General features: G+C 46.6%; 1 protein-coding gene across 2 annotated transcripts in view; it reads left to right on the top strand.

Moving 5' to 3' along the window:
• GLI2 (GLI family zinc finger 2) overlaps positions 1–25,154 on the top strand; it is a 190,950-nt gene extending 165,796 nt beyond the window's left edge. For both annotated transcript variants that reach the window (XM_019290581.2, XM_010407004.3), the window contains 6 exons: positions 3,155–3,286; positions 6,896–7,045; positions 10,661–10,825; positions 15,274–15,555; positions 18,610–18,946; positions 19,989–25,154. In XM_019290581.2, coding sequence (XP_019146126.1) covers positions 3,155–3,286; positions 6,896–7,045; positions 10,661–10,825; positions 15,274–15,555; positions 18,610–18,946; positions 19,989–22,345 — 3,423 coding nt within the window. In that variant the 3' untranslated portion in view covers positions 22,346–25,154. The remainder of the gene's footprint in view (positions 1–3,154; positions 3,287–6,895; positions 7,046–10,660; positions 10,826–15,273; positions 15,556–18,609; positions 18,947–19,988) is intronic.
• Positions 25,155–26,426: the final 1,272 nt, after the last annotated feature.

Below are 26,426 nucleotides of genomic sequence, written 5' to 3'. Positions count from 1 at the left end.
GAGAGCAAATATATCAAGTGTAATAACATAAAAATGATGTCTGAGTTTTCTGTGCTGCAAAGCAAGCTGTATAAACGTCTCAGAGCAAACATAGATTATGAGGGAAGCTTGCATGTAGGTAGAAAGCTTGCAAAAAAAGGACAACTTCTTGATTCAACAAGGAATTGCTCCTAGAAACATCCTTTACGCTGGTGACACAACATTTGACACCAAGAAGGGCCCAGAGGCCTTTGCTTTCTTTCTGGAGCTCTGTGATTGCAAACTGTTTAATGGCTGACAGTATCCATCTGACCGTCCTTTATCACAACTGTAAACTATCAGGAGTGCTCTGGGCACTTCATTTTCATGAAATATTAGGCCGTGTTATTGTCAAGCGAATGGAAGAGTTGATGACAAATTTCTCCTTCTGCCCTGGTTCAGGAGCAGGTCTCAGCATGATGCATGGGGACAGCAACGTGTGCAGTCATCAGGGGGCTGGTAAAATTGATGAAGATAGCATATCAGGGAAAGATAAACATGCTGTAGTCAGCACGATTAGGGCAAAGAGGCACCTCTCTGGAGCTTTGAGTTTAGGAGTGCATCTACACACTGCTGCAAAATCACATGCCCTGAAAAACCAATCTGGCCACCGCCTGGGCTAATAGGGTAGTGTGTTTATTTCTTGCAGCAAATGAAAAAATATTTGAAAGCTATCACTTACTTTCTCAAAGTATGTGTAGCAGAGGAGCTGTGGGACAGACAGCTGCTTGCTCAATGGCTGCCATCCTCCATGCGCTGCTCCATGTGAAGCCGTGTGCACCCAGTTTGGGAGCACTTGGATAGCACCAGCCTGGCTCACTCCTGTAGCCCTCCTCCAGGGTTTCATCCACTGGGTCTTAAAAACACTGAAATTAGCACTGAATGGAGCAGGGGAGTTGTCTAAAGCAGTGCAATGAGATTTGATTAGAATAGCAAGGTGAAATTAGGAGTAGGAAAATGCATGCTGATCATCTAATAGTTCCTAGTGAGGGGGTATGTGAAGTAATTCCCTAAGGGAAGTGTAGGTTCCACATCTTGCAGCATTTCAGTATTGACTGGGAAATTACTAGAAGGTACCATGTAAGAGACAGCCCATTCTTGGCAAGGAGAACAGGTTAAAAAACTGAATGTAGTGGGTGTCTCCTTTGGTCTAAGCAAGAGGAATTAATTAAATTTAGGAATGCTTTTTCTGCAGGAGACTGTGCTGAAAAGTTGTGTTGCAGTCAGTTAGTAATTGACTGATCCATTTTTTGCTGACTATGAAGTTCATCCATCCCCAAAAGTGTGTATGTTTTGTTTTGGAAATGCTGCATTTGGAACACCTCATGTGAGTTGTGGTTTGGGTGTTCGCAATCCTTGGCCAGCCAGTATCTCCCATGATGGTTTGTGCTGTAAAAAATGCAATCAGACAAGATTTGTGGGACACAGTGAAGTACCAGGCATGAGGGACCTGAGTTACTGAACTTCTACAGTGCCACAAGGGCTCCAGTACAGATTCAGACTAGCATTGAACTAGCTAGAAATGAAACAAGTCAATCCTTTTTAACAAATTAAATTGTTACAATTCCATTTTTCCAGCAGAAGGTATAAAATTTTTGGCAAAAAAAGATTTTTAGTAGAAAATGACAGTTGTCTGGGGACCGCACTTTGTATGGAGACAAACATTCCAAAAATAATAATGTTTACAGCTCAACCAAATAGGAATTGCAGGAAGAAGAAGTTGCTGTTTGAACTTTCTCAGACTGTTGCTCTGGGCTCTGGTATAGTTTGAATCTCCAGAAGTCTTTCTGTAAATTACTACAGTTTCCTGTCCCAAGAGCCACCTTGCAATATCTTTTTTTTTTTTTAAATTAAAAGCTAATTAAAACAAATCTCTTTCTGCCCATATCTAAACTTTTGAATTGAAAAGTCACTGCTGGCATGTATGTCATGAGCTAGTTAATGAAAATTGTGGAACTTTGGTACAGCATGTCTCGCTTTCCAAGCCATATAATGCTGTTAAGTCGTTAATCATTGCAGCTCCCCAGTAGGCATTGGAAAAGTGTTGGTGGAGAAGGAGATGGCAGTCAGATAGGTCTGTTTGGGCAGGCCAGGGACAGTTTGGGTTTGTGTCTACACACATATGGGTCCAACTGGAGCACCAGATCATGAGGAACAGTGTCTGCTGTGGTCATTCACCCCAGATGCTGCTGCCTGCTTTGTCCTACGCAGCAGTACTAACTGGGAGGAAAGGGCATGAAGGGGGTCAAAACCTGCAGGGTTTTGTCTTGCTAAATTCCCAAGCCAATACTGGCTGCTGATGGCCTTGTCTGTAGTGCAGGTGTCTGATGCATGCAGAGCTGACAATTGTCCTTACTTGGAGTTGTACTGATTATGTTGTCTGTTACTGTTGTGTAGTTGCCCATCCTCATAGTAGCCATAACAAAAATCTTCTGTGCTTCATTTAGCACTGAGGAGCTGGCTAGACAGAGAAGTTAAGGAGAGAGCTCACAGTGTACCCAGCATTAAAGTAACTAATTTATGAGTCCAGAGTCCCAGGAGCTTTGTCCTGCAACCTGCTCTTCACTGGGTCTTGCTGAAGCTTTCCAAATTCCCTTCTCAGAGAAGTGCTTTGAGAGCTCATCACTTTGTCCCTGTGGAGCATCCTGCAGGCATGAATCTTTGGGTAAGGGTTAGGTATCATTTTCTCATCTACTGAGAGATGCAGAAAACAGGAGCCCCCTGCCCAGCCCATGTCAGATGAGTCTGGGCTCTGGGCTCTGACTGCTCTGTGGTTTCTTCATGCTCATGTTTCTCCACTCTGCCCAGATCAGTTGTTTTGCTCCAGTAGAGAACACAACCAAAGGTCAGAAGCCAGGTTTTTCCTTTCTCCAGCCTTTCCTGGGACTGCCCACAACCTGGCTGAATCCAGGCACTGCAACAACAGTGGCTTTGGGGTGCCTCGTGTCTTGTAGTCAACTCTGACCCACTTCTGCCAAAACTCTGTAGCTCTTTATTTCACAGTAATCATGAATGTTATGTAGCCACAACGAGCATGGTTTTGTGATCAGTTGATACTTGCCCTGTAATCTATGAGTGATGAAGGAATTCAGATGAAAGAAGTTCACCTTATACAATGCACCGTTATGTGTTGCAGGAGCATCTGACAGACCTGAAAGAAGATCTTGATAAGGATGAATGTAAACAGGAGCCTGAGGTTATTTATGAGACTAACTGTCACTGGGAAGGGTGCACAAAGGAATATGACACTCAGGAGCAGCTCGTCCATGTGAGTAATGGTTGGGAGGAAACCCCAGCGATAAATTTGGGTTTCTGTGCACTTGTCCTCATTTTTTATCACTAGCTGCTGTACAGCCAGAGCTCACCCTGGGAGCTACTAAAGGTGCAAATCAGAGATACGGTGTGTAAACACTGCCAAAGCAGGTCGCTGCTCCCGGAGGAGTTCAGCTGAAGGAAGCCTCTCATAGATTATATGATATTGCTCCCTTCTCAGCTGCTGAGGCTGCACTTCCAGTCTCCCTTGTGCCTGGCCCAATGACAGAAGGCTCAGTGCAGAGGACCTGATCACAAAATGGGGAAGGGGGCTGAGCCCTTCCCTCTTCACTGGCCATATTCACTCAGCCTTCCCACAGAGCTACACCAGCTATGGGTCAGGGATCGTCCATGCTGTCCTCAGTCCTAGTCCAGGCTGGGAAAGCCTTTTATGCTGCTGTTAATGAGCTGTGGAGCCATATCACTTAGAGGCTGTTGACCTGCTCAGCTCATCCCTCCCACAGAAACAGAGCACCTTCAGAGTTTGGAGACATGCTCCAGTGTCTGAAATACAGAAAGTGGGTTGATTTTCTAAGGCTTGGGAAACATGGCTTCCATAATCACAGTGATGTTCCCAAACCAGTGTCAAAACTGCTCTCTGAAGGATCCCCAAACTAAGTCATTAATCAGATTTTCAGTTCTAATTAATTCCAAGAACCTTTTGTATGCTTTGCTTCATCTTGGGTATCCACCGTTTGGTTTCCTTTGGCTTCTGGGATCAACAAATCCCTCATACTCTGAGAAGTGCCTGTGAAATCAGACACAATCTGTGTCTAAGCCCCATCCCTGCTCTCAGCCCAACACCCTCCCAGTCCTTATTTTGGCTCTATGGTGTGAGTCCATTTGTTTGAAGCCAGCCCATATCTGCTGGGAATTCACCAGTCCAGCAACCCTGATGCTTGCAGCAGAGTTATGGATTAAACAAATTTTGCTACAGGAGCTGCTGCCTTCTCATTTTCCTTCAGCCTTTTGCTGCCTTATTCAACTGGGCTCCCAGCTTGCCAGGGGCCACCCATGTGGCTGCCTTCCCGAGGGCTTGTGTCTGCTCTCTCCATTTTTTATATACCTTCATTTCAGATATGTTTAGATGCCCCCAAATAGGCATCAGGCACCATTTGCCCAAGTTCTGCACACAAACATTGTCCAGAGGGACCACACTCTGAATTAAAATTTTGGGCCCATGCTCTTCTTCCATCTAAGGCTAGTGCCTGCCTGCCTCTGCCAGAAGCCAGAAGGTTCAGTGCATCAGGTCCTTGAGTACAGACAGATTTGGAAACAGTTTTCAAGGTCAATTAAGTGATAAGGTGCTTAATGGGTTGCACATTGCATGCCATGGGGTGTTGCTTTTCTGGGATTAAACCACAGCATGCCTGTCAGATGGGCTGGGCTCACATTTGTTCAGTAGTTTTTGTGTGTTTCCCTCTCAGATGTAAGAAAAACTAACTCTGCCCAGAGCAAAGTGCAGAGCACCAGGCTGCTCAGCACAATTTATTTCCAGAAAAAAAAAAAAAAACCAAACCAAAGAAAAACATTAAAAACATTTGATGAAATATCCCAAGATTTTCCTAAATTTGGAAGGTTACAAAAATTGAGTCTTCTGTACTGTGATTACTAGCAACATGGAGTTGTGGCTTTGGGATGCCCAAAATACACATGCAAATGAAATACAGATGTCGTGGGCCGGCTTCTGAGGAGGTGCCATCTCACCATGCATGGAAAAACTGTAGTTTGTGTGCAGAGCAAAGTACCTGGGCCAGCAGGGTCTGTTCCCCATACACGGTGTGCTTGTGGGAAAAATGCACGTCAACAGGGAGCAGCAGGAGTGATGACGTATTTTTGCAAACATGCTGCTGCTCCCAACCTCAAAGGTCACACTCAGTTTGAGAGAAGCCCAAGCAAACCCTTCAGCCAGGTAGGGACTAAGGAGCTGTAGCTGAAGTGGGGTGAGCTGTGCAACTCCTCCTACACTATGTGATGGGAAGCAGATGTTGCCCAGACCGGGATTGAATAGTCCTGAATGAGGGCTAGAGTTCCCCTTCCATAAATGCTCTTCCTCTGGCTCAAACAAGACCAAATGGACAAGCCTGTGCACTCCCACACTCCAGCATTGCTGTTTGTAGTCTTGGTTGCAAGTTAGACTCCCACACAAACAAGAGCCTGGAGACATATCTTCCCAGTCTGGTCTGGACATGGTTTAGCATGTCCATGGGCCTCTGGGGAGGTTCATCAGATTTCCACCATCTGAGGCTAAAATCTCATACCAATGCCATGTTGTAAAACCAGAACTGTAGGCAGTAGAACTCCAAACCCGTATGAAACCTCTCCCAAACCCAGCCTCTCTCGACTCTGCCAGCACGCAGCTTTGGCTCTCAGTGTTTATGTGTGGTGCCCAAGAGACCAGCTGAGCCCCACACACCTCCTCTTGTCCCTCAGTAGAACTGGGACCCCAGCAGGACCCTGACCCCAGGACTGGACCGCAGCACACAGGACGCTGAGACTGGATTCAGCTGGGACTGTGAAGGCTGATAAATCTGTTTTAATGTACTTTTGTGTCCTCATGCTGCCTCACTGCCCCAAGAGAGTCTCATCCCTAGCTGCAACGTGTGTGCCTGGCCTTGGCCAGGGGAATGAAGGCGGGGGCTGGAAAAAATCTCAGCACAAAAAAAGCCAAAACCCAAACCCAAGTGGTTTATTTTAGGATTTCCTGTCAGTGAATGTCGTCTGAAAACACAGGAGCGAGGACAGGCATTATTTTTGGCAATGAGACCCCATTCAGAGAGACAAGGACGCCACGGGAACGGCGCTGCCGACAGGCTGGCCTCTGGCTCTGTTTATTTTCGGCAGGGCTTCATCTGCCCTGCACTGGGAAAAAACGACCCACTTCTTCCTACCAGAGTGGACGAAGGCACCATTCTGGGTCTGGCTTTTCAACACTCCAGCACAGAATTTCATGGGCCAGAGTAATTAGCAGTAATTGAGCTCTCCCTGGTGCATAGCTCTCAGATGCTGTCATTTCCTGCCAGCCACCAGCACTGGACAGCAGGTGGATGTCATGGGGCCAGCATATGGGCTTAGAAACATAGGATCGTTTAGGTTGGAAAAGACCTTTAAGTTTATTGAATCCAACCGAGGCTTGTCTCCTCCTGTCCACCATCCTCCAGCAGTGCCCCAGAAAAGGGTCTCAGGTGTGTAAATGAAGCACAGGAGGGTTCAGTAGAGACAAAAATTATTCTGTCATCCCCCTCAAGAGTGGCATCAAGTAGCTGGGGACACACTGAGAGGACTCCCTCTCCCCGGCACCATGGGTCCCCATTGCTTTTGCAAACCTCCCATTTTTAGCTGCTTTGGACGCAGTGTGCTGGGTGCTGCACACCTTTCTCTGCAGGACACACCAGACCACAGTACTGGGTCCTGTGTCCCTGGTGTTACCTGTGCACCTGGCACCCAGGTGCTACAGTGCTTGACAAGCATTGGGGAGAGAACATCTGGCTTTTGGAGCACCGTGTGACATTCGCTGGCATCAGCTCTTCCAGGAGTGACCTGCTTTTCCTTTCTCTCCTACCAGCACATCAACAACGATCACATCCACGGGGAGAAGAAGGAGTTTGTCTGCCGCTGGCAGGACTGCACACGGGAGCAGAAGCCCTTCAAGGCTCAGTATATGTTGGTGGTGCACATGCGAAGGCACACGGGAGAGAAGCCACACAAGTGCACGGTGAGCTGGCAGGGACATATGGTGCATCTCACTTGGCAAGCGGGACACTGGGCTGGGGTGGTCACAAAAATGTGTTTGCAGACACGGGCATGGCTTCAAGTAGGGCTCTACCAGGGCAGCCACTGGCACCAGCTCAGAGCCAGTCCAGCCCTCTGTGTCTGGGTTACAGCTACTTGCAGGTTAGACCCTGGGGACGGGACAAGAGGTCAAGGAGTGTGGTTGAGCAAGGTGTAAGTGGGCAAAACTGTATTTCCATGGAAAAAATTATTTCAGATCTACCACAGAGATCCAAGGCAACTCAGGACAACTCACTTAAGGTGGAAATCCAGCCAATTTAGTTGCCTACATCCAAGAAAGAAAGCCAGTAATACCACACTGTGGGGAACCGCCTAACCCTGGTCATGTCTAACTTGGCATTACGCACTACAGCTTCTGGGACTGCAAGATTCCCTCACCCACGGACCCAAGCATGCACACAAGCCTCTTTCCAGCATGGGAATCTAGGCCAACACCTCCTACCTCTGCTCTCTTAATCCAGAGGAGAGGCTAAGCCATAGGTGCATAAACCCCAAGAAGATCTCAGTCCCCAGACCTTCTGCATACCAGCAGCACTGCGCCTAGGGTTAAACACTGCCTGAGGAAGAGTATGGGGTAGTATTTTGTATCTCAGGCCTGGGTGCAGGCTCACAGACGACATGGGAGAGCTGGGCTCTCCTTCTCCCTAGCCTCAAAATATTAAATCCCATATGTGCCTTCCCACTTGGAGCCTCCCACCGCACTGCTGGCTGGTGTGGGGCAGCCATGGATGCCTGATGGGGGGCACAAGAGGGAAGCGAGGTACGGAGTTCAGTAACTGTGATCAGCTGATGGGAGAAGTGTTCACAATCTCCCTCCTCATATGCTCCAGCACTTACTCCTCCCAAAGGGCCATCCCTGTCTTTTGATATCCTCTGCTGTCTTCATTCTCCTCTTGATGGCATTTCATATCTCCTCTGCTGTCAGGATTACACTGTTCCTCTCCCCAGAGTCTCAGGAATGAGCCTCTTCCTGCTCAGCAAATATCTGAGCCCTCCTCCCATATCTTCCTCCTCTTCTGCTCCATTAGCCACTTACGGCCCTGCTCCCTCCCTGGCTCTGCCCTAGCTCCTGCTTACAAATATTAGGATATGTATGATTTGCTTGCTGCATGACTCCTTTATCAATCTTCCAGCCCTGTGTTCATTTAATTTAGAGCATAAGCTCCCCCGAGGCACAGGGCCATGTCCTTTGTTTTAATCTTCTAAAGCACTTCGCCCAGTCTAGGGCTTTACCAATCTTCCTTAAAAGTATCAAGAAATATTGATTTTTGGTGCATACAAAGTGAGCACTGAGGGCAAGTCTAGCCTGCCCTTGCAGGTAGAGGGACTCAGGAGACAAAAACAGCAGTGGCTGCATGCTCTTCAGTGCTGTGGTGGAGCAGGAAAAAACACTACTGCTAAATCCTGCCTCTTTCAAGCCTCAGTTGTGTCACACTGGAGCAATGGCAAGGCTGTGTGTGAGTCTTAAGTCATCCTCTGCCTCCTGGAGAACTGCACACCCTCCATATGCAATATGTTTAAGCAACAACTGGACTGAACTGGAGAACCACCACTTTCCAATTGTCTGGGATAGTGGCAGCTCTGCAGACAGTGCCCTTCTGTGGCAGAGGATTCCTTGTCCAAGTCTGGCAGTGATTTTTCAAAGCAGCATTTGTTTCAGACAAGAAGTTTGTGGTGTACATAAAGCTATGGATGAGCCCAATTGCAGTCTGGGATTTGGTCAAGGATTATTTCAACAGATGACAGCCAGAACTCCCACTGACATAATCAAATCCACACTTAAGAGTGGGTACAACTGCTTTGAACATGCACAGGCTGCTTTGCTGAGAAGCTCTTATTTGAAAATGTGGCCCTAGAACTTCTGCTCTTAGTAACTGCGTTTTTGTGTCAGTATCCAGCAAAACTAGAATGGACACATGAGTTGTCTCATGCTGAGTTCCCTTTGTTTTCCAGCAAGAGGAATGATGTATTTCAATAACTGTAAGCGACTTGAGTTGTAAAGGATTGTTTGTACAGGGCAAGAGAAGAAAGAGATATACTGTGCTACTTCAGAGTTGTAGCATGTTCTGTGGGACAAATGGGCTAATGAAAGTTGTCTGAGGAAGAGGAACTGGATCCATCCCACCCTGACAAAGCTGTGGAAGGAATCAGCATGAGCAGAGCAAGTCTGCCTTACATCCACCATCCCTATGCTAGACCGTAAAGGGAATCTTAAGTAATCCTACTTACTTTCCAACGCAACAAAGTTACATGGGATCAACCTGTGCCTACATGCTTCATGGGTTTCATGGGCTGCCTGTTTGCCTCCCTCACTAGCAGTCAGTCAGGTCCTGTGCATGTGGAGCACAAGGAGACTGGTGCTGTTGCTATTGCATGCAGGTGCCTTTGACCAGACCTTTGAATGTGTAGAACCACTCAGCTGCCCATGGGAGAATCAGACACTGAGCATGACCTGTCCTGCTGTGGCTTCAGTTTCTTCACTGGCCAAGACTCAAATAGAGCAGTGTGAAGTCTTGTCACAACTGGACTGAACTTGCAGACACATTTAAGTGATGTGACTAAAATACAACACATACATTACAGCAGGAGGGGCTGTTCGTTGAAATGTAAGGGGTGGTTTTTGTATAGGAAGTACAGCCTGGGCTTTTCAATGCTCCCAGCTGAACTGGCAGTGCAGCATTTAGCTAGAATTTGTGAGGGAGCCTTGCATTTCTTAAAACCTCCCACTTGTTTTGTCAAAGAGCACTTAAGAGCCTCCTCAGTTTGAGGTGAAATCCTCCCATGCTGAGACAGGGCAGGTGCAGAGAGAAACCTCCAGCTCAGTCAGAGTGGAGGGTAACAGGACTTACATCACCAGAAGCCTCTCCACTTCTCCCAGGCTGCTCCTTCTCGTTGTGTGGGCAGCTGGTTTCCTTCCAGGAGGAAGGTTCCTGGCCTGTTTTGTCATCCAAAAATCCATCTGTCTTCAAGATTGAGAGTCTTGTTTTTTAAACTGGTAATGTCAGACAGCCTGACCACAGCATCCTCCAAGAGTAGACCCAAGCTGTAATTTGGGAAACTTTAAAGTTTGCTAGATTTCTGTTTGTGTGTTAGGGAATGGTCTGCCCTTTCCAGTGCTGGTGGTAGTGAAGTTGCAGGGCTGGTCAGACTCTGGAGAATCTGTCAGTTCCCTAGGTGGGAAGGAGGGGGCCCCTGTTTCTGAGTGTTTTAGATGCAGAGGAGTGGCAGGAGGGGCTAAGAGAGCTCTGGGAGGAGTGGAGGGGTGTTAGGCCTGCTGGAAGAAAAGAGTCACTTGTTGAAATGTCAGGTGGGTACCAAACAAGGAGTAGCACCTCAAATATGACTCACTGCTGAAACTCTCAGCCTGCCTAGGGAAGCAAATTCTCCCAACAAAGTGAATGTTGTTCCCTAAAACACAAGCCCTTTAAAAGGAAGAAAAAAAAGGAAGAATGAGAAACAGATGAGAAGGGTTTAGGCATGGGGAAAATCAAATTTTTCTGGTTAATTAATCACTCCTTGTGTGTTTTTTTTACTTTAGTTTGAGGGTTGCTCCAAAGCCTATTCCCGCCTGGAGAACTTAAAGACACACCTGAGGTCCCACACTGGAGAAAAACCTTATGTCTGTGAACATGAGGGCTGCAATAAAGCCTTTTCCAATGCCTCGGACAGAGCCAAGCACCAGAACAGGACACATTCCAATGAGGTAAGCCTGGGCTCACCACAGCTCAACGGAGGGCTTTTTTTTTTAAGTTTTGCTGACAATAAACATACACTTTACACACTGGACTCATGTAAAAAGAAACCTACTGTAATGAGAGGTTTATCTTATTTTTTAATGGGATTTATTTTGCTGCGGAGCCAGACCACATTAGCTTTATGTTTATGAAAGCTGTGTTTGAAATCATAAACAGATGTTAAAGTATGCAAACTTTTTAATCGACTTTGGAAATTAAAACAAGCATTTTCCAAATTTATAATTTTTAATAGCACAGATAGTATTGTACAGTTGTGCAAGTGGTGTTTAATATTACTGTGGAGCAGACTTGCAGTAATATAACAGCTACCCTGGATCCTGATGCTCTGGAAATAATACTCCCTCCATCGTTTGATGTACAATGATAGAGCACAATGCAATGCTTTGTTAACCTTGGATAATTAAGACCCACTATTAGTAGTTGGGGAGCAGAGGAAATTGCCTTTATTGTAACGCATGTGATGGTCTGTTGCAATCAACCACGGCCGACGATTGAAATTTATATTACCACTAATTAGCTGACAGGGGAAGAAAAAACAACACTCTAAAGTTCTAATAGTGTTTTCAGCCATGAAGAATTCAGTCTGTAGCCTAATTTGCAACAGTTAAATATAGACTATTGGAGAATGGAACGCAGTTGCCACGGTTGACAGCCTTTTGAAGCAATGCTGTGTCTACAAAGGGCTTGTTGGGAGTATTTTTATCTCTGGCATAGAAGTAGTCAGTGATAACCAAAACTCTGTAGGTTTCAGAGATTCTGTTTGAGTCAGAATAAGGATTCGAAGCCTAGAATCCTCTTCCATGATGCTGAGATGGACCTGATGAATGACCAGGATCCCAGTGTTTTCTGAATTGGTTTGGGTATGAACCCAAATGTCAGGATTGTTCTCCACCAGCAAGACATGGGTTAAAATTAACCCATATCCACACTTAAACTGGATAGTTTGGGGTTGTTTTAAGGCTATTCCAACCCTGAGGCCAGGAGGGACCAAAAAGATAGGTTGCAGCCTCTCGTCTGCTCAGCATCCTGCATTCCCAGTAAGTGGTGTTTGACTACATCATTTTTCTATGTTAAAGCATCTTCCCCTGAAAGGTAGCCAGTTGTGGTTTAATCTCACATTTTAGGTGTCAGAAATTGCTCATTCTCCAGCCCTGGATGCTTTCTCTGCCTTCCTCCAGTGCTGGATCCAATGCCCCTTTCATTGTTGATATTTCCACGTCTTAATTTTGCAGTGTTAAACCACTCTCCATATTCTCACTCATAAGTTGAATAAATCAAGCAAGCCACTGAAGATTTACATTTTTGCAACATTTTTTCCTGTCTTAAAGGAAATTTGCATCTCTCTTCAATTCCTAAGGATTCTCATGTGAATGGATCAAGACTGCCAGTACAGCTTTCAGTGCTGGATACCGACTGACTCACCGCAGTCTGTGCACACTGACAGTATGTGAGCGACTGTTTTGCCCATAGATCACTTGAGTTCAGATCCCTGGAGCTTTACCAGGAACTTTGCTAGGCAGGGCAGTTTCCCATCTGAGCCAGCTAGTGTCCCATGTCCCTACATGTGGAATATTCATTTTGAATGTGTTAGTAAATGTAATTTCTCCAGTGGGTTCAGATTCCCAAGTGGTCCAGATCAGGAACTGCACTGGATCTGGGATGACTGCTCACTTCATCTGAGCAGAGCTTGAACACACTTGAAAGTCTGATCATTTGGGTTCCCCTTGTGCAAGAAGGTGAGGCTGTAGGCCAGGAGCATCCAACTCCGTGTCTCTGGTGGACCCTGATATAAATACACTGATACTTGGCACTAGCTGTTTTCAAACAAGACAAATTAAAGACTCAGATAACAGATAGGGATTTTTATCCTCTGCAGTTGCTTCCCCTGAAGGACACCAAGGCCTTCTCAGGAGTAGGAACAGCACAGCCACTAGTGGAGGATTTGTACCAGACCAGCTGGCCTTGCCGTGGGAACTACAAGGCACTGTCACTATCCAAATGATCTTACATTTTGCAGTCATGCTTACTCCTGAACTGCTGTTCAACCCTGCTTGATGCAGTACAGACACACCCCAAGACCTGTGGGAGATCTGTAGATGCATACAATGGCTCTCTGGGCCATATTTTTGACACCCTCTTTTTGACGAACGTATAACATGATCCTTTACAACAGATGGCATCCCTCACAGCAAAGCTCATCACACTGGGCAGCAGGCCCAGGCAAGGGTCCTGCATCCAGCTGTGGCCATGACCACTGGCTTAGTAAACTGTACGGAGACCTTGGCTCACAAAACCACACAAATGCAAAGCAGAAGTTTGTGGCTGTTAATATTTCCCATTACCCACTGTTAACTCTATTGTGGTTCCTAGCTACCTTCTAAATATTTTGCTCTGCTTGCAGTGTTTACTTGGAATACACCAGTTTCAGAGTTAGTCATCCAAGTCTTCTCTAAGGGGGAAGTTCCAGTTTCCCTGTATTTGTCACTATCATTGTGTGACAGGACGTAGGTGTATGGTCCAAACATGCTGAAGTTCAAGGCTGGGGATATATTACCACACTGGCTTTTGTTTGATTGTTGAAATGTCATACACACTATTTCATTTTAAACTTTCAGTCACTATTTGAATCCCTTCAGGGGCTACCTTCAAAGCTACACCTGGAAAAGGGGCTTTCATCCTGTGACCACTCTCCAGTGCATACACAGAGGAGTGGCACGAGTTCATGGCCAAAGACTCAGAGAGACATCAAGCTGAACAAGGCTAAAACGCATAAATCCAGTTCTGCTTAGTGCATGGGGAGTTCTCCAGTTCTCCCACCCTAATGAGTATTACCCTGTGTGTGCATGAGAGTAGGAGGGAGGTTCCTGAGATATCTAAACTCAAGACTTCACTAGGGTGAAGATGTCACTAGATGTCAGAATCTGGATAACCCAGGGGATAGATGAAGGCACACCAGTGAAACAGCAGTTGTGCTCAGCTCAGTTGCAGGGGACATGGCCTGATGAAGAGGGTGATTGAATCCTCTTAGGTAGAGTGTCTGCTGTCCAAGCAACAGTGATCCTGTTACCCTAATTGCTGGGGTCTGAGAAATCAGAACTGTTGAGCCTAAAGGATATTTATAAAAAATCTTTGAGCTGTTCATATACAGGTTTTTTTTCAGCACATGTGGTGGGGGTTCTGCTCATTGTAATAATGTTTAATAGCAGCAATAATATTTCTATAATGCTTGCCCAAAAGGTTGCATGATATTTTTAAACAAACTGTTTTAATTTTTGTGCTTTGGTTTACCCAGCTTTAAAATATATTAAATATTTACCTCAGTGGGGTGTTACGTGGATTTAGCTACGTGGATGTGCCAAGATCAGTCAGGAAGCATGCTTTTGAATAAAAAACAGACTTTCAGTGTTTTTCACGTGATTATGCTGGCTTCCTGCAAAGAATATATATACTCCTTTGTATTTTTTCACTTAAGTTTCTGGACAAAATTACAAAACAGATTTAAAAAAAAAAGAATAGGAATGGTCATTTTGGGTAGCCTTCAAATAACATGTCTGTTTTTTCTCATGGATCTGTCCTAGTGCATTGGCAGAAAAATACGTAGAGTAGCTGTGAGGCCAAAAGCAGAACTTGTGATGAATTCAGAGCTTCCAGTGCAGCAGCACCAGCTCAAACAACTGCAGTGCTAATACACTTTGGAATTGGAGACTTGGTAAAATAAAAAAAAAGTTAAAAGAATAAAAGTATCTGTTTGCTGACTTCTGTTTTCAGAAGCATGGCTTCAGCCTTGTTTTCCTATGGCAATCAATGATTCATGAATTCGGGATAGAGTGCTGTCGTCTGAAGAAAAACATTGCATGCCTGTGGTTTGTTTTGCACAATAACAGATTTCAAGGTGACAGGTGCTGGAGTGGTATGATAGATTGAGTAGGGTGAATCCAGTCTGGCTTGAATTCACTGGATTTCCATCAGCCAAAAGGTTTCAGACATCTTCTTGGTGTAGATCCCACCTTAGCAGTGCGAATGTGTTATGCCCAGTCTGCTACATCACCTCCCTCCCACCCTTAATCAGGAAACATTCCTGTGGCCACCCGAGCAAATACATACGTGGGAAAGTAATACTAGGAAAGTATTTCATGAATTCTTAGCTGTCTTTTGATCCAGAAACTAAAAACAAGAAGTTTAGCCAACGTGAAATGACCGGCCAAGTCTCTGTGGATCAGCAGCAGCCCATATATCACATCTTCCGTATCTCAGTCTTACAGAGTCCTGTGAAGCAGATGCTCCACATTTTGCTGCTGCCTGCTGCGATGCTCATTGTATTTTCCTGGCCCATACACTGTACCTGGAATATTTGGGCTTATTCTAAATATAACCCAAGATTTGTTTGTACTGACAGAAACCCTACGTCTGTAAAATCCCTGGCTGCACGAAGCGGTACACAGACCCCAGTTCCCTCAGGAAACACGTCAAGACGGTGCACGGGCCTGATGCTCACGTCACGAAGAAGCAGCGCAATGACATTCACCCGAGGCCACCTCCACTCAAGGAAAATGGGGACAATGAGGCAAGCGCCAAGCAGAGCAGCAAGGTGTCCGAGGAGAGCCCCGAGGCCAACAGCACCACGAGGAGCGTGGAGGATTGCTTACAAGTCAAAACGATAAAAACGGAGAATTCTGTGGTAAGAGCAGTTGCTTTTGGCAGAAATGACGTGGTTCCTGATCTCTCTGATGCAATAGGGGCATGAGGCATTTGTATTCCATTTACCTCTCTGGGCACGTGCCCTGCAACTCTAGAGTTCAAGTCCAGAAATGAAACTGCAGGTCAGGGCACAATCCAGTACGTTTTGCACCTTCCTACCCAGCATCATAAATTCCTGCCCTTGTAGTTATGGGGGCCATGTGATGGCCTGTGCTGAGCTTGGCATTCCTGTGCTGTGAAAGTGGGTAAAACCCAGGAGTGTTGTGGTCAAATGAGCTTTACCTACCTCACCAGTTTAAATTGAGCAATGACCACAGGGCACAGACTGATGAATGCTTCTTGAAGCAAAGGTCCTGGCTTAAGCAGTCCCGTTTTTCTTCCTCCCTTCGCCTTTCACTCCTTTTCTTTCTAGGCTGCTGCTGTTTGATGAAGCCAGTGGGGATAAAACTAGATGTTTTATTTTTGTTGAGTATCTTAAAGCAAGTTCAATTCCTTGATCCTGTCCACCATGCACAGAGGCACAATGTCACTGGGGTTGTCAGGGACCTCTTGAGATCATCTAGTCCCACCTCCCTGATCAGTCCATGTCTGCTAGAGCAGATTACTCAGGAGTACACAAATTCAATACATGACTTCCAGCTGCCATAGAAAATTGTAGCAGGATGATGGGGCAGGAGAGGGAAACTAGGAATAAACATGGAAGCAATGCTGTGACCCACAGAGTACAGGCTGTCACACAACCATAACCAAGCTTTACAGCTCCATGAGTGGACACCAGCTGAAGCAAAGACCACTTATCAGTTTTCTGGCCATTACAGCAGCTCCACAATTGGCTGTAGTGTGGTCAGTGGTATTAAGGAGCTGTGTATAGTGATGGGTTCAAACACATCAAGCTTCTTCCACCCCATCCAGGGTGGAGGAGGAGATGGAGCATTGCAACACACGGATCACTTTTGCCTTTTGATGTTTCTTTTCACTTTCTTACCCAAAGTTCTGGTTTGCTGCATCAGCTCAGAGTGGGACAGGGTATGGGCTGAATACAGAAGAAAAGACCTTCACCTGCAAAGGAATATTCACATACTCCCCAGACTTCTCACTGGAGCTGAAAGGACATTGAGCTCCAAAATACATATTTTCTTGATTTGAATCCAGGCTAAAAGATTTTTATTCCTGTGAAAAATATGCCCTGGAGCTACAAAGATTTTCTCAGAAGGGTTAGGGGATGTGTTGTCAGACAAATTACCAGTGAGCAGCATGTTTCAGTTAGGGAAAAACTGAGTATTTACACATCCAGAATGTCTCTAATCGACTAAAGAAACAGTTTACTGTGATGAGGCTCTGTACTGTGTTACAAAAGCTAAATGTGAGAACCACTGGACAGAATGACCATTCTCCAATACTCTTCCTCCATGTGTTTTATTGGTTTTTTCCTATGTAAACACTGACACAGTTACAGCTCCCCACCCTGTTTCTCCTGAAGGTATGGGGTTGTTTTCCTAGCACTCTGTGCTTGCAGGGTTCCAGCCAAGCCATCTCACTAGCAGCAGGGCCGTGGTTCATGTGTTTATCTTCACTGTCCCTCTCTAGCACTGCATACCTCACTTGTGCACATCTAACAGGTGGCATCTCATCTGGTGGGTCCACATCCAACTCCTGTTTCCTCATTAAGGTCAGGGTGGTGGGAGGTTCCCATCACTGTTCCCATGATTCCCAGGCTCCTTGTTTTGACCCATCTTTATGTGTCACCCCAAACCCATGGAAACAGGTAGAAAGTCTCTCCTAGGAGCTTATATTTGTACCCCTGAAGAGGGAAGGCAGGGAAGATGGGGTATGGGAGTGGGGGATATATTGGTAATTTGTGCTGTATTCTGCATTTCCCTCTTCCTCCTTTTTACTAACCTGGTCCTTTTTGTTAATGCTGTCTTTGTCCTAACAACCTGTTCTTTATTCCCACTTACCCTTCCTTACTCTACCTTCCTAAGGACAGTCGGTACTAAGGTGAGCAAAGAAATCCTTTGTATTAAAATAGCTGTATAAAGCATGATCTCCTGCAGATCTCTGTCTCCATTTAACCCTCACAGGGTGGAAGTGGAAGTATGTGGGGCAGTGGGGAGGGATAGGGGAGATCTGCTTGAACACAGAGAAGGAGAGGATGCAGTGCTCAAAGATTCCCTTTGCCACCTTTCTCCCAGCGTCACAACTTGCCATTAAATCTTGGGATTGCAGTCTCTATCATCTGGACTGAAGGGCAATTAGAGCCAGTCAATCCTGCTCATGGGGGGCTGCTATGGAGTAAAGTAAGAACACTGCAGCACCCTGCATTCCCACCTTGGCCCAGGGCAGAGTATGTTGCCTTTTCAGCACTCCCATTTTTTGCTGGAGCCTGGGCCTGGAGCAGAAAAGCCAGGCATCCTGTTTGGTAGCAGCAGCAGAGCAAGTTCAAACTATATAGTGTCTGCTGCAAATAAACTACCCAATGAGAGTAGTTTACATTCCTAATGTAAATAAAATAAATATGGTGCTTATCTGCCTTATCTGCAAGTGGGAGTTTGCAAACAGTGAACCAGGTTTTTATCTGGTGGGGAAGTTTGTCAGCTAACCTAATTATATGTTAGGGTATTTTAAAGACAAAAATACGTTGTGTCTGAAATACTTAAGCCTTGATCCTATGTTGGATAAGCCAGTGTTTGCTGCAATATACCTTGCACAACCAGGTGACGTGCTGCTTTTCTTCGAGAAACATCTGTCCTTCTTCTTTTGGAGGAAGAGCATTTGGTTTCTCTCCATCCTGCAGTTGAATCACCATAGTTTTTCCAGCTGTGGGGTGCTGTCCCATCCTCCTCTCACAGGGAAGGGGCACCTGCCTTTTGGAAGAGCTGAGATCCTGCAGCAGGGAGGGGTAACAAGAAAGGGGAGACCCTAGGACAGGAGCTCTCCTAGCCTCCAGGACTAACACTGAGGATGTTGGGCTCCTGATTTTTTTCCATCAATGTTTTCACCTGGCTAACTCTTTTTCCTCTTTTCCCTCCCCAAGATGTGTCAGTCCAGTCCTGGTGGCCAGTCGTCATGCAGCAGTGAGCCATCACCCCTTGGCAGCACCAACAACAATGACAGTGGAGTAGAAATGAACATGCACAGCGGGGGAAGTCTGGGAGATCTGACAGCGTTGGATGACAACGCTCCTGTCGTGGACTCAACGGTCTCATCTGGTAACTCGGCAGTCAGCCTGCAGCTAAGGAAACACATGACGACGATGCAACGACTTGAACAGCTCAAGAAAGAGAAACTCAAGACAGTTAAGGATTCCTGCTCATGGGTGAGCCCAGCTCCACAAGCCAGAAACACCAAGCTGCCTCCCATCTCAGGAAATGGTAAGCCCTGGGCCTGGACCATGTCCTGTAGGAACCTCCCAGAGTTTGACTCTGGTTTCATAACCAAGAGTCTGCCCTGGAGGAATGAGGATCATTTCTTACTGCCTCCGAGTCCTGCTTTGCTAGATTAAGATGTCAGGTAAAACAGACAGCTTGGGTGTAAACACAGCCATCTGGTGATGTGCAACAGAAGCCCAGGTGCTCAGTTCTATGGATTTATGAAGGGAGACAGAGGTGTTGGTGTCCTTGTTTCTGAGCTTGCCCAGAACCTAGACACAGCTGTCCTCATTGTCCCTGTTACAGTCCCAAGACTGCTTGCATTTCTTTCAGCAGTAACAGTTCCCCAAGGGCTAATATGCTTCCTAGGAGACCACTGGAGCACAGCAGCAATCCAAACAAGACCTCCCTCCATAATCTTGCTCTGACAGGCCTTTTGTCACTTCAGAAGCTCCTGGCTATTGCCTCCAGCTTCATAGGCTTGTTTCCCACTGCTGGTAATTCCTGATAAAAGCATCTTTATGAACCCTCTAGAGATCCTCTAACTTTTCCAAGAAGTCCCAAGGCATGGTGCCTGGGTTATACTAGATCTCAGAACTTCTTGGCTTACTCTTGGAAGAGCCTTTGAATGTCAGCCTTTGGGCTCTCAGCCTGCTATCCCTGACTGCTCTGCATCTGTCCCAGAGGGCAGCTGTGGTTGCAGCTATGTTCTGTCCCTGTGGCACTTTTCACACCAGTCCAACCTTTGTCCTACTGAGGGAAGCCCATGTGGAGATATTTCCTCAGAAGCTGAGTTTAAGGGGTGTACATGTTACCAAGTCTCTGCAGTAGGGACTTCTTCTTTCCCCAGACTTCTTGCTCCTTTTGCATGAACATGGAGCTAGAAATGAAGCTTTGAATTCACTAGCAGCACATGAAACTCACCATCACTCCCATGAAATATTTGGGGGTGGCTTTGTGGGTCTGTATTCTGGCACCTAGAACACTACCAAGTGAAATTGCTCAGCTAACTAGACCTTTTCCTTCCCTGCAACCTTTCTCTCAGGCTCTGTTCTAGAAAATAGTGGTGGTTCTTCTGCTATGCTGCCTAACCCCAGAATAATGGAGCTGTCTGTCAATGAGGTTACAATGCTGAACCAACTCAACGAGCGCCGTGATAGTACAACAAGCACCGTCAGCTCTGCCTACACCGTCAGCCGCAGATCCTCAGGGATCTCCCCATACTTCTCCAGCCGCCGTTCCAGTGAGGCTTCACATCTTGGGCACCGCCCCAATAACACAAGCTCTGCTGACTCCTACGACCCGATTTCCACGGATGCCTCCCGCCGGTCGAGCGAGGCGAGCCAGTGCAGTGGGATGCCAGGACTGCTGAACCTCACACCAGCTCAGCACTACAGGCTGAAAGCCAAGTATGCTGCTGCCACAGGGGGCCCTCCTCCGACCCCCCTGCCAAACATGGAGAGGATGACCCTGAAGAACAGGATCTCACTTATGGATGGACCAGACCCCACCTTGCCCTCCATCCGCCTCCCGCCAGGCCCCAGGCGTTGCAGCGATGGTAACACTTACGGCTACCCATCAGCTCCAGCATTTCCCCAGGAGGTGCAGGGCAACTGCACCAGACGGGCAAGCGACCCAGTGAGGAGACCTCCCGGAGACCCCCAGGCTCTCCCACGAGTTCACCGCTTCAACAGCACCAACAGCGTGAACCCCTTCCATCCTCCACATGCGACAGACAGGAGGAATTTTGGTCTCCAGAGCTACGGGCGCTCAGATGGGAGCCTGCCCCGGCATACCTACTCACCCCGACCACTGAGCATCAGTGAAAACATTGCCATGGAAGCCATGTCCGGGGAGACAGACGCACCCATTGGAGATGATGACATTATGCTGCCAGATGACGTGGTACAGTACATCAAATCCCAGAGCAATGGGACAGTGGCTGAGAGCACTTCCATGGGGTACAGCAATGACATGCAGAACTTCCAAGGAAGTGGGAAGCTGCAGCCTCCAGCCTTGACCAGCCAGCGCAGGATGGCGGTGGCTGAGACAAGCATGAGCCACTTGGGACCCATGATGGCAGAGTGTTCCATGAGTTTTGATACTTCTTCAGACATGAATAAAAATAACATGCCTGTCCAGTGGAATGAAGTCAGCTCAGGCACAGTTGATATCATGTCCAATCAGTCGAAGCAGCAGTTTTCACAAGGGAACTTAGCAGTGGTCCAGCAGAAGCAGAACTTTGGTCAGTACCAGAACTACAACCAGCAGCAGATGCAGCTGCCAGACAACAGTATGAATGTAACACAGCAGAGCTTTATGCAGAGAAACATGGGCATGGATGGGCAGAGGCTAAACTGCATGCAGCTGCGGCAGCAGCCCATGAGCCTAGGTCCCAGCATGAACCCTGACATGGGCTTGCACACAGGGTATAACCAACCTCATCAGATGCTGAGCCCCAGTGCAATCAGTGGCAACCCAAATCAGATCTCTCCTAATTGTAGCAACATGGCAGCAAAGTCCGGACCCCACCTTCACCCTCAGCAAATGGACATGGCAACCGACCCTTCTTTGATGGTCAGGAGCAACAGTGAGCGCACAGTGCTGGGACAGGTCATGCATGAACCAAGTCAGCAGAACTACTCATCTCAGCCAAGCCACCTGAACTTCCCTGTGGCTCAGGAGACCTTTCCTCAGCCCATCATGACCTCCAATCAGCCCAGTTTTGAGCCTCAGCAGAGCATGATGGGTTCAGCTGCGCAGGCGTATCCTCCTGGCATGATCCAGCCTCGTCCCCCGCTGGAGCCAAACCCAGGCAGCAGACCCCGAGGGGTCCGCACCACTCAGCAGCTGGGCTACATGAGAACTCCCCATCCTACGAACACCATCAGCCCGGGCCAGGAGACGACGGAGGCCATGCATAAAAGAAGCAGCGACATGTTGGTGGCACCAGCCCAGCAGTGTGCGGACGGCACGAGGGACAACAGCTTGATGTACTATTACGGCCAAATCCACATGTATGAGCAGAACAACGGCTTCGAGAACCACGCGGACTGTCGGGTCAGGCAGCAGCAGTGCACACAAAACAGCAAGCCAGCCACTCTGCCTTCCCCAGGAACAAACCAGGTGTCCAGCACAGTGGACTCTCAAGGTCTTGAGCCGCCCCAGATAGATTTTGATGCCATCATGGACGATGGGGACCATTCGAGCCTGATGTCGGGAACCCTGAGCCCCAGCATCCTGCAGAATCTCTCCCAGAACTCCTCTCGCCTGACGACTCCACGAAACTCTCTGACACTGCCCACCATACCTGCAGGGATAAGCAATATGGCAATAGGTGATATGAGCTCCATGCTAACCACGCTGGCAGAAGAGAGTAAATTTCTAAACATGATGTCGTAATGGTAAAGCACAAGGCCTTGGTGCTATCCAAGGGGCTCTGCGTGAAGCAGTTGTATGAATGTGCTTGTCAAAAATAATGTTTCAATAGGGTAGGGTTTTTTATAACTGTTAAATACATTAAAGGATTTCAAAATGAAAATTTTAAAAAGTCTGTGTACAGAATTATGTAAACTATATGCAGGCAGTACCACAAGGGTGCACCTCTAGTATTATTTTTTTGGCTTGGTTTCCCAGAGCACTGAACAGTATCACCACCAAGCTAGGAGCCAGCATGAGGGTGCTTAGAGATGAAACCCTCCCTTCCGGGAAGCCCTGTAAAATAGCACTCCCCATCATTTTCCATTAGTTACATTTGCAAAAAAATTTCGTTTTCAACCCGCCCCAGAAAGAAATGGGAGGATGCGGTTTTGGTTAGAATAAAAGCCATACTACGTATTCTGCTCTGATGAGAGTAGGGTTTAGTTACGTCTCCAAACAAGCCCTCTGCCAGCAGTATTGTTTTATACCGTAAATACCTTTGTACCTTGCAAAGAGCAGTGATTCCAAACGGCTTCTCGGCAAAGTGCCTTACCATGCTTTCTTGTTAAGTAGCCAAGGCCTCTCTCTTCCTTTAAAAATCAAATATAGTGTATTGTCAGAAGCGTATATAAAATGTACATTTATAAAAACATAGTGGTGTTTCTGAGAAAACATTGGAAAGACACATTGATGAGACACATAAAAGGTGAATGCACACTTTGATCAGATGTGTTTACAACGTGGTTTATATCATGTGCAGAGTGGAGCAGAGGCCGGGGAACAGCAATCACTGGGAAATAATCCCCTGTGGCAGGAAGGCTCTGGCATGCAGACTGACACACATGCATAACTTTGCACCTTCTGAACACAGTGACTCTCTGTGAGTGCCCCACATGCATCTTTAATGTCAGAGTGCTGGAGCACACATTACCATATCCCTTGGAGCTTTGCAGCAGCTTCTCTCTCTGGCGGGTTTTCCATGCTGAGGTGCTCACATAAAACAAGTGATGGTGATGGAGAGAGTTTTATGATCATTCCAGCCGAATGTGCACTGTGGCAGCATTGGGGGAGCAGGTTAATCTGCGAGGGTTCGTCTGTGTGATGTGCTCAATGCAGAGCTCTGCCTGGGCTCCATATGCACAACAGGAGCCTGGCTGCACTGATGTGGGGCCAAAACACCCTGCCCCACAAGCAGGCTTGTTGGCATGCACCCAGTGCTAGCTTAACATGTCCCACAGCATGAGAAAAACTGTTGTATCCAAAAAATATACCACAGTCAACCCAAGTTGTTCATTTGACTAGCAGACTGCACCTGCAGCCTGCAGCACCTGCACTAGCAGACTGCACCTGCAGGACCAAACATGTGGATAGTCTCAAAACAAGTATTTGAGTCAGAATAGTAGCTTGGTCAGTGAGAATCTCTTGGAAGCATCATTGGGGAAGAGATAGGAGGAGCCTCCCAAAGCCAAGGTCTCCACCAGAGTATAACTGCTCATAATAGTGATCAGCTGTTTCCAGGACAGTCCCACCTGGCACTGAAGTTAATCTTTGTTGCATTATTTATTTTTGCTGTCATTAGACAACAGGGTAGAAGCAGTGGGGTACATGTACTTGGGAGGAGGCCTTGCTTAACTTCAGACAGCGTTGGACAAGGACAACTCTTCTCATCCTGCTCTCATAGCCTCAAATACTTTGTGCCCCATATGTTGAAGGGCAGGGAACAACAGGTTCTTACAGCTGGACTGAGTAAGCATCTGCAGAGCTTCACTCTTTCCTCCCCATCTCCCCATCATATCAGTGTGATGTTCTCATTTGCACCTGACTCTGTCTCCTGCACAGGACCAGGACAGCTTTACAAAGGTGCTTTCTGGTGTCTTTGCTTTCCTTTTGCACAAACTGATCACTGTTCCCAGCATGACCAGGGGCTGACATGAAAATGCCACGTGTTACCTCCAGGCAAACTCTGTGATATCAGATAGGCAGGAGCTGTGCTCGGCAGTGGTGGATTGGGACAGCTTTGCTGCTGGGTAGCCCTGGGAATGGCTGGTGCAAGGCAGTGCTGCTCAGCATCCCGCAGTCTCATCCATCCTCATCCCAAATGCAGAGGGTGCACACAGGGTGCTCTCAGCCCTGCCCTTCACCCCTCAATGACTCCTGCTGATGTCCAGGGTGCATGAGGACAGGGAAGCAAAGCAAAGTGCCTGGCTGTTTATTTGTGTCTCCTGTGAAAGTTGTGTTTAAAGGGATTTTTTTATAGTCTGCTGTATATATTCTCCTGCAGTTACTGACCTTGCCCTTGCCTTTGCCTTTGCATTTATGAAAAGAGGGCAGTACATGTTTTAGGACACTGTATGTTGTCCTGGACGCTTGGAGTACAACTGGGCATCTCTTGTGCTGAGATGGATCAGGCTTTCGTGTGTCCTTCAATTGCTAATCTGATTTTTTTAACAGCTGCATAGGACAACGATGGCTACTGAGTCCCTCCTCACAGATATCTCATTAGCAAAAGTTCAAATACAAAAGCAAAACCAAATCTCCAATGACTTGAGATTTTTTGGACTTTCCAGTGGTGGTCTTCCTTCATTTACTGAAAAAGTATTATAATAATCTTTCCAGCACTGTATATATTATGTATAGAAGACATCATTACTAAAATACTGTAGGTGAATTGTTCTGTCAAATTTATATCTTAAGAACATTTTTAGCTGTTTTCTACATCATAAGAATGGAGGTAACATGCTGAACCTGTATATAAACCTTTTGTACATTAAAAAGTAATTTTTTTTCATAATTCATTGTGTCTGTTGTTATTTCTTTTCATTGGCAAATGGTGGTTGGTCTTGGTCTGTCGTTACCACACCAACACAGTCAGTTGGACTCCGGTGGTGCTTAGGAACAGCAGCAGGGACAGCACAGGAGAGGGATTCGGAGCAAGGACTGGACAAATTTGTCAGCCAGAAGATTTATGATGAAAATGGCTTGTTGACTGACTTAGTCGTTGTCCAAAAGGAGACAAAAGTAGGACAGATTAGCAGAGCTGTGATGGGCCATGACAATGGCAAATTGAATATTGGGTTTGGAGAAAGGAGATATTAATCTGTGTATTATGTGATGGGAAGCAATTATTGGGTGAGCAACTGATAGATACATCAGTTGTGATCTCGTTAGAGTCTTGTCCAGCCTGTGGATGAGAAAGATTTAATTTGGCTGCAGCAAGAGTCAGCTCAGCTACTCAAGAGACTGATTTTCAACTTGTTTTTGTAGAGGTGGGTTGGTGTGGACAGGGCTAGAGCTTTAAGGGAGGGTGAGGAGGCTGTTCACAGGTGATCCTCATGGGCACAGCAATAAGTTTGGAATGAAAGCTGTTGAGCAAAGCAGTTGGCCAGTGAATCAGTGAATTACACTTGGTGCAAATGAACCAGCAGTTTCATGCAGAAGCAACTGAAGGGGATGCACTCCTTTTCTGCAGGATCCTTCCTGAGCTGATTGGCAGAATCAGGTATGTAGAATCAGGTACATATGGGACAAACCCTCACCCTGTCTTCAGGATTCCTACATATGGGACGAACCCTCTGGGTTCCTTCAAAGTCCATGGCAAGAGATTGGCACATCCCTCTTGGGAAATTAACCTTTCTTGTTTTAGACACCTAGAATGGGGCGGACTTTCCTCTGAAAGACATGTGTCACTCTCCTCATTGATTACAGAGAGACCCTGAGTAGCCAGCTTAGATGCCTTCTCCAGTGGGGCAAGGTGAATCCCGTGCTCCTGTGGATCTCTTACACTGATCTGGTCACCCTCAGCATGATCTGAGGTTGAGTCAGTGAATGTGTTAATGATCCTGTTAGTCTTTAAATCCATTGAATAAATATCACACCCCTCTGTACTGTCCAAGAACTACAGAAATCACAATAAAAATGCAGTAATATTATTAAAAGGAAATTGTTCAGATCTCTTCTATTGACAAAAGGCTTTGGAGACTCAGATCAGCTCCTACTGCTTTTCTACTTCAAACACTTAAAGTAGGTTTCTAATCTAGATCAAATGCTGCTTTTAGTTGGTGTT

Source organism: Corvus cornix, chromosome 7 (genome assembly GCF_000738735.6).
Source record: "Corvus cornix cornix isolate S_Up_H32 chromosome 7, ASM73873v5, whole genome shotgun sequence".
Lineage (NCBI taxonomy): Eukaryota > Metazoa > Chordata > Aves > Passeriformes > Corvidae > Corvus > Corvus cornix.
This window is presented reverse-complemented; position numbering and strand designations above follow the sequence as displayed.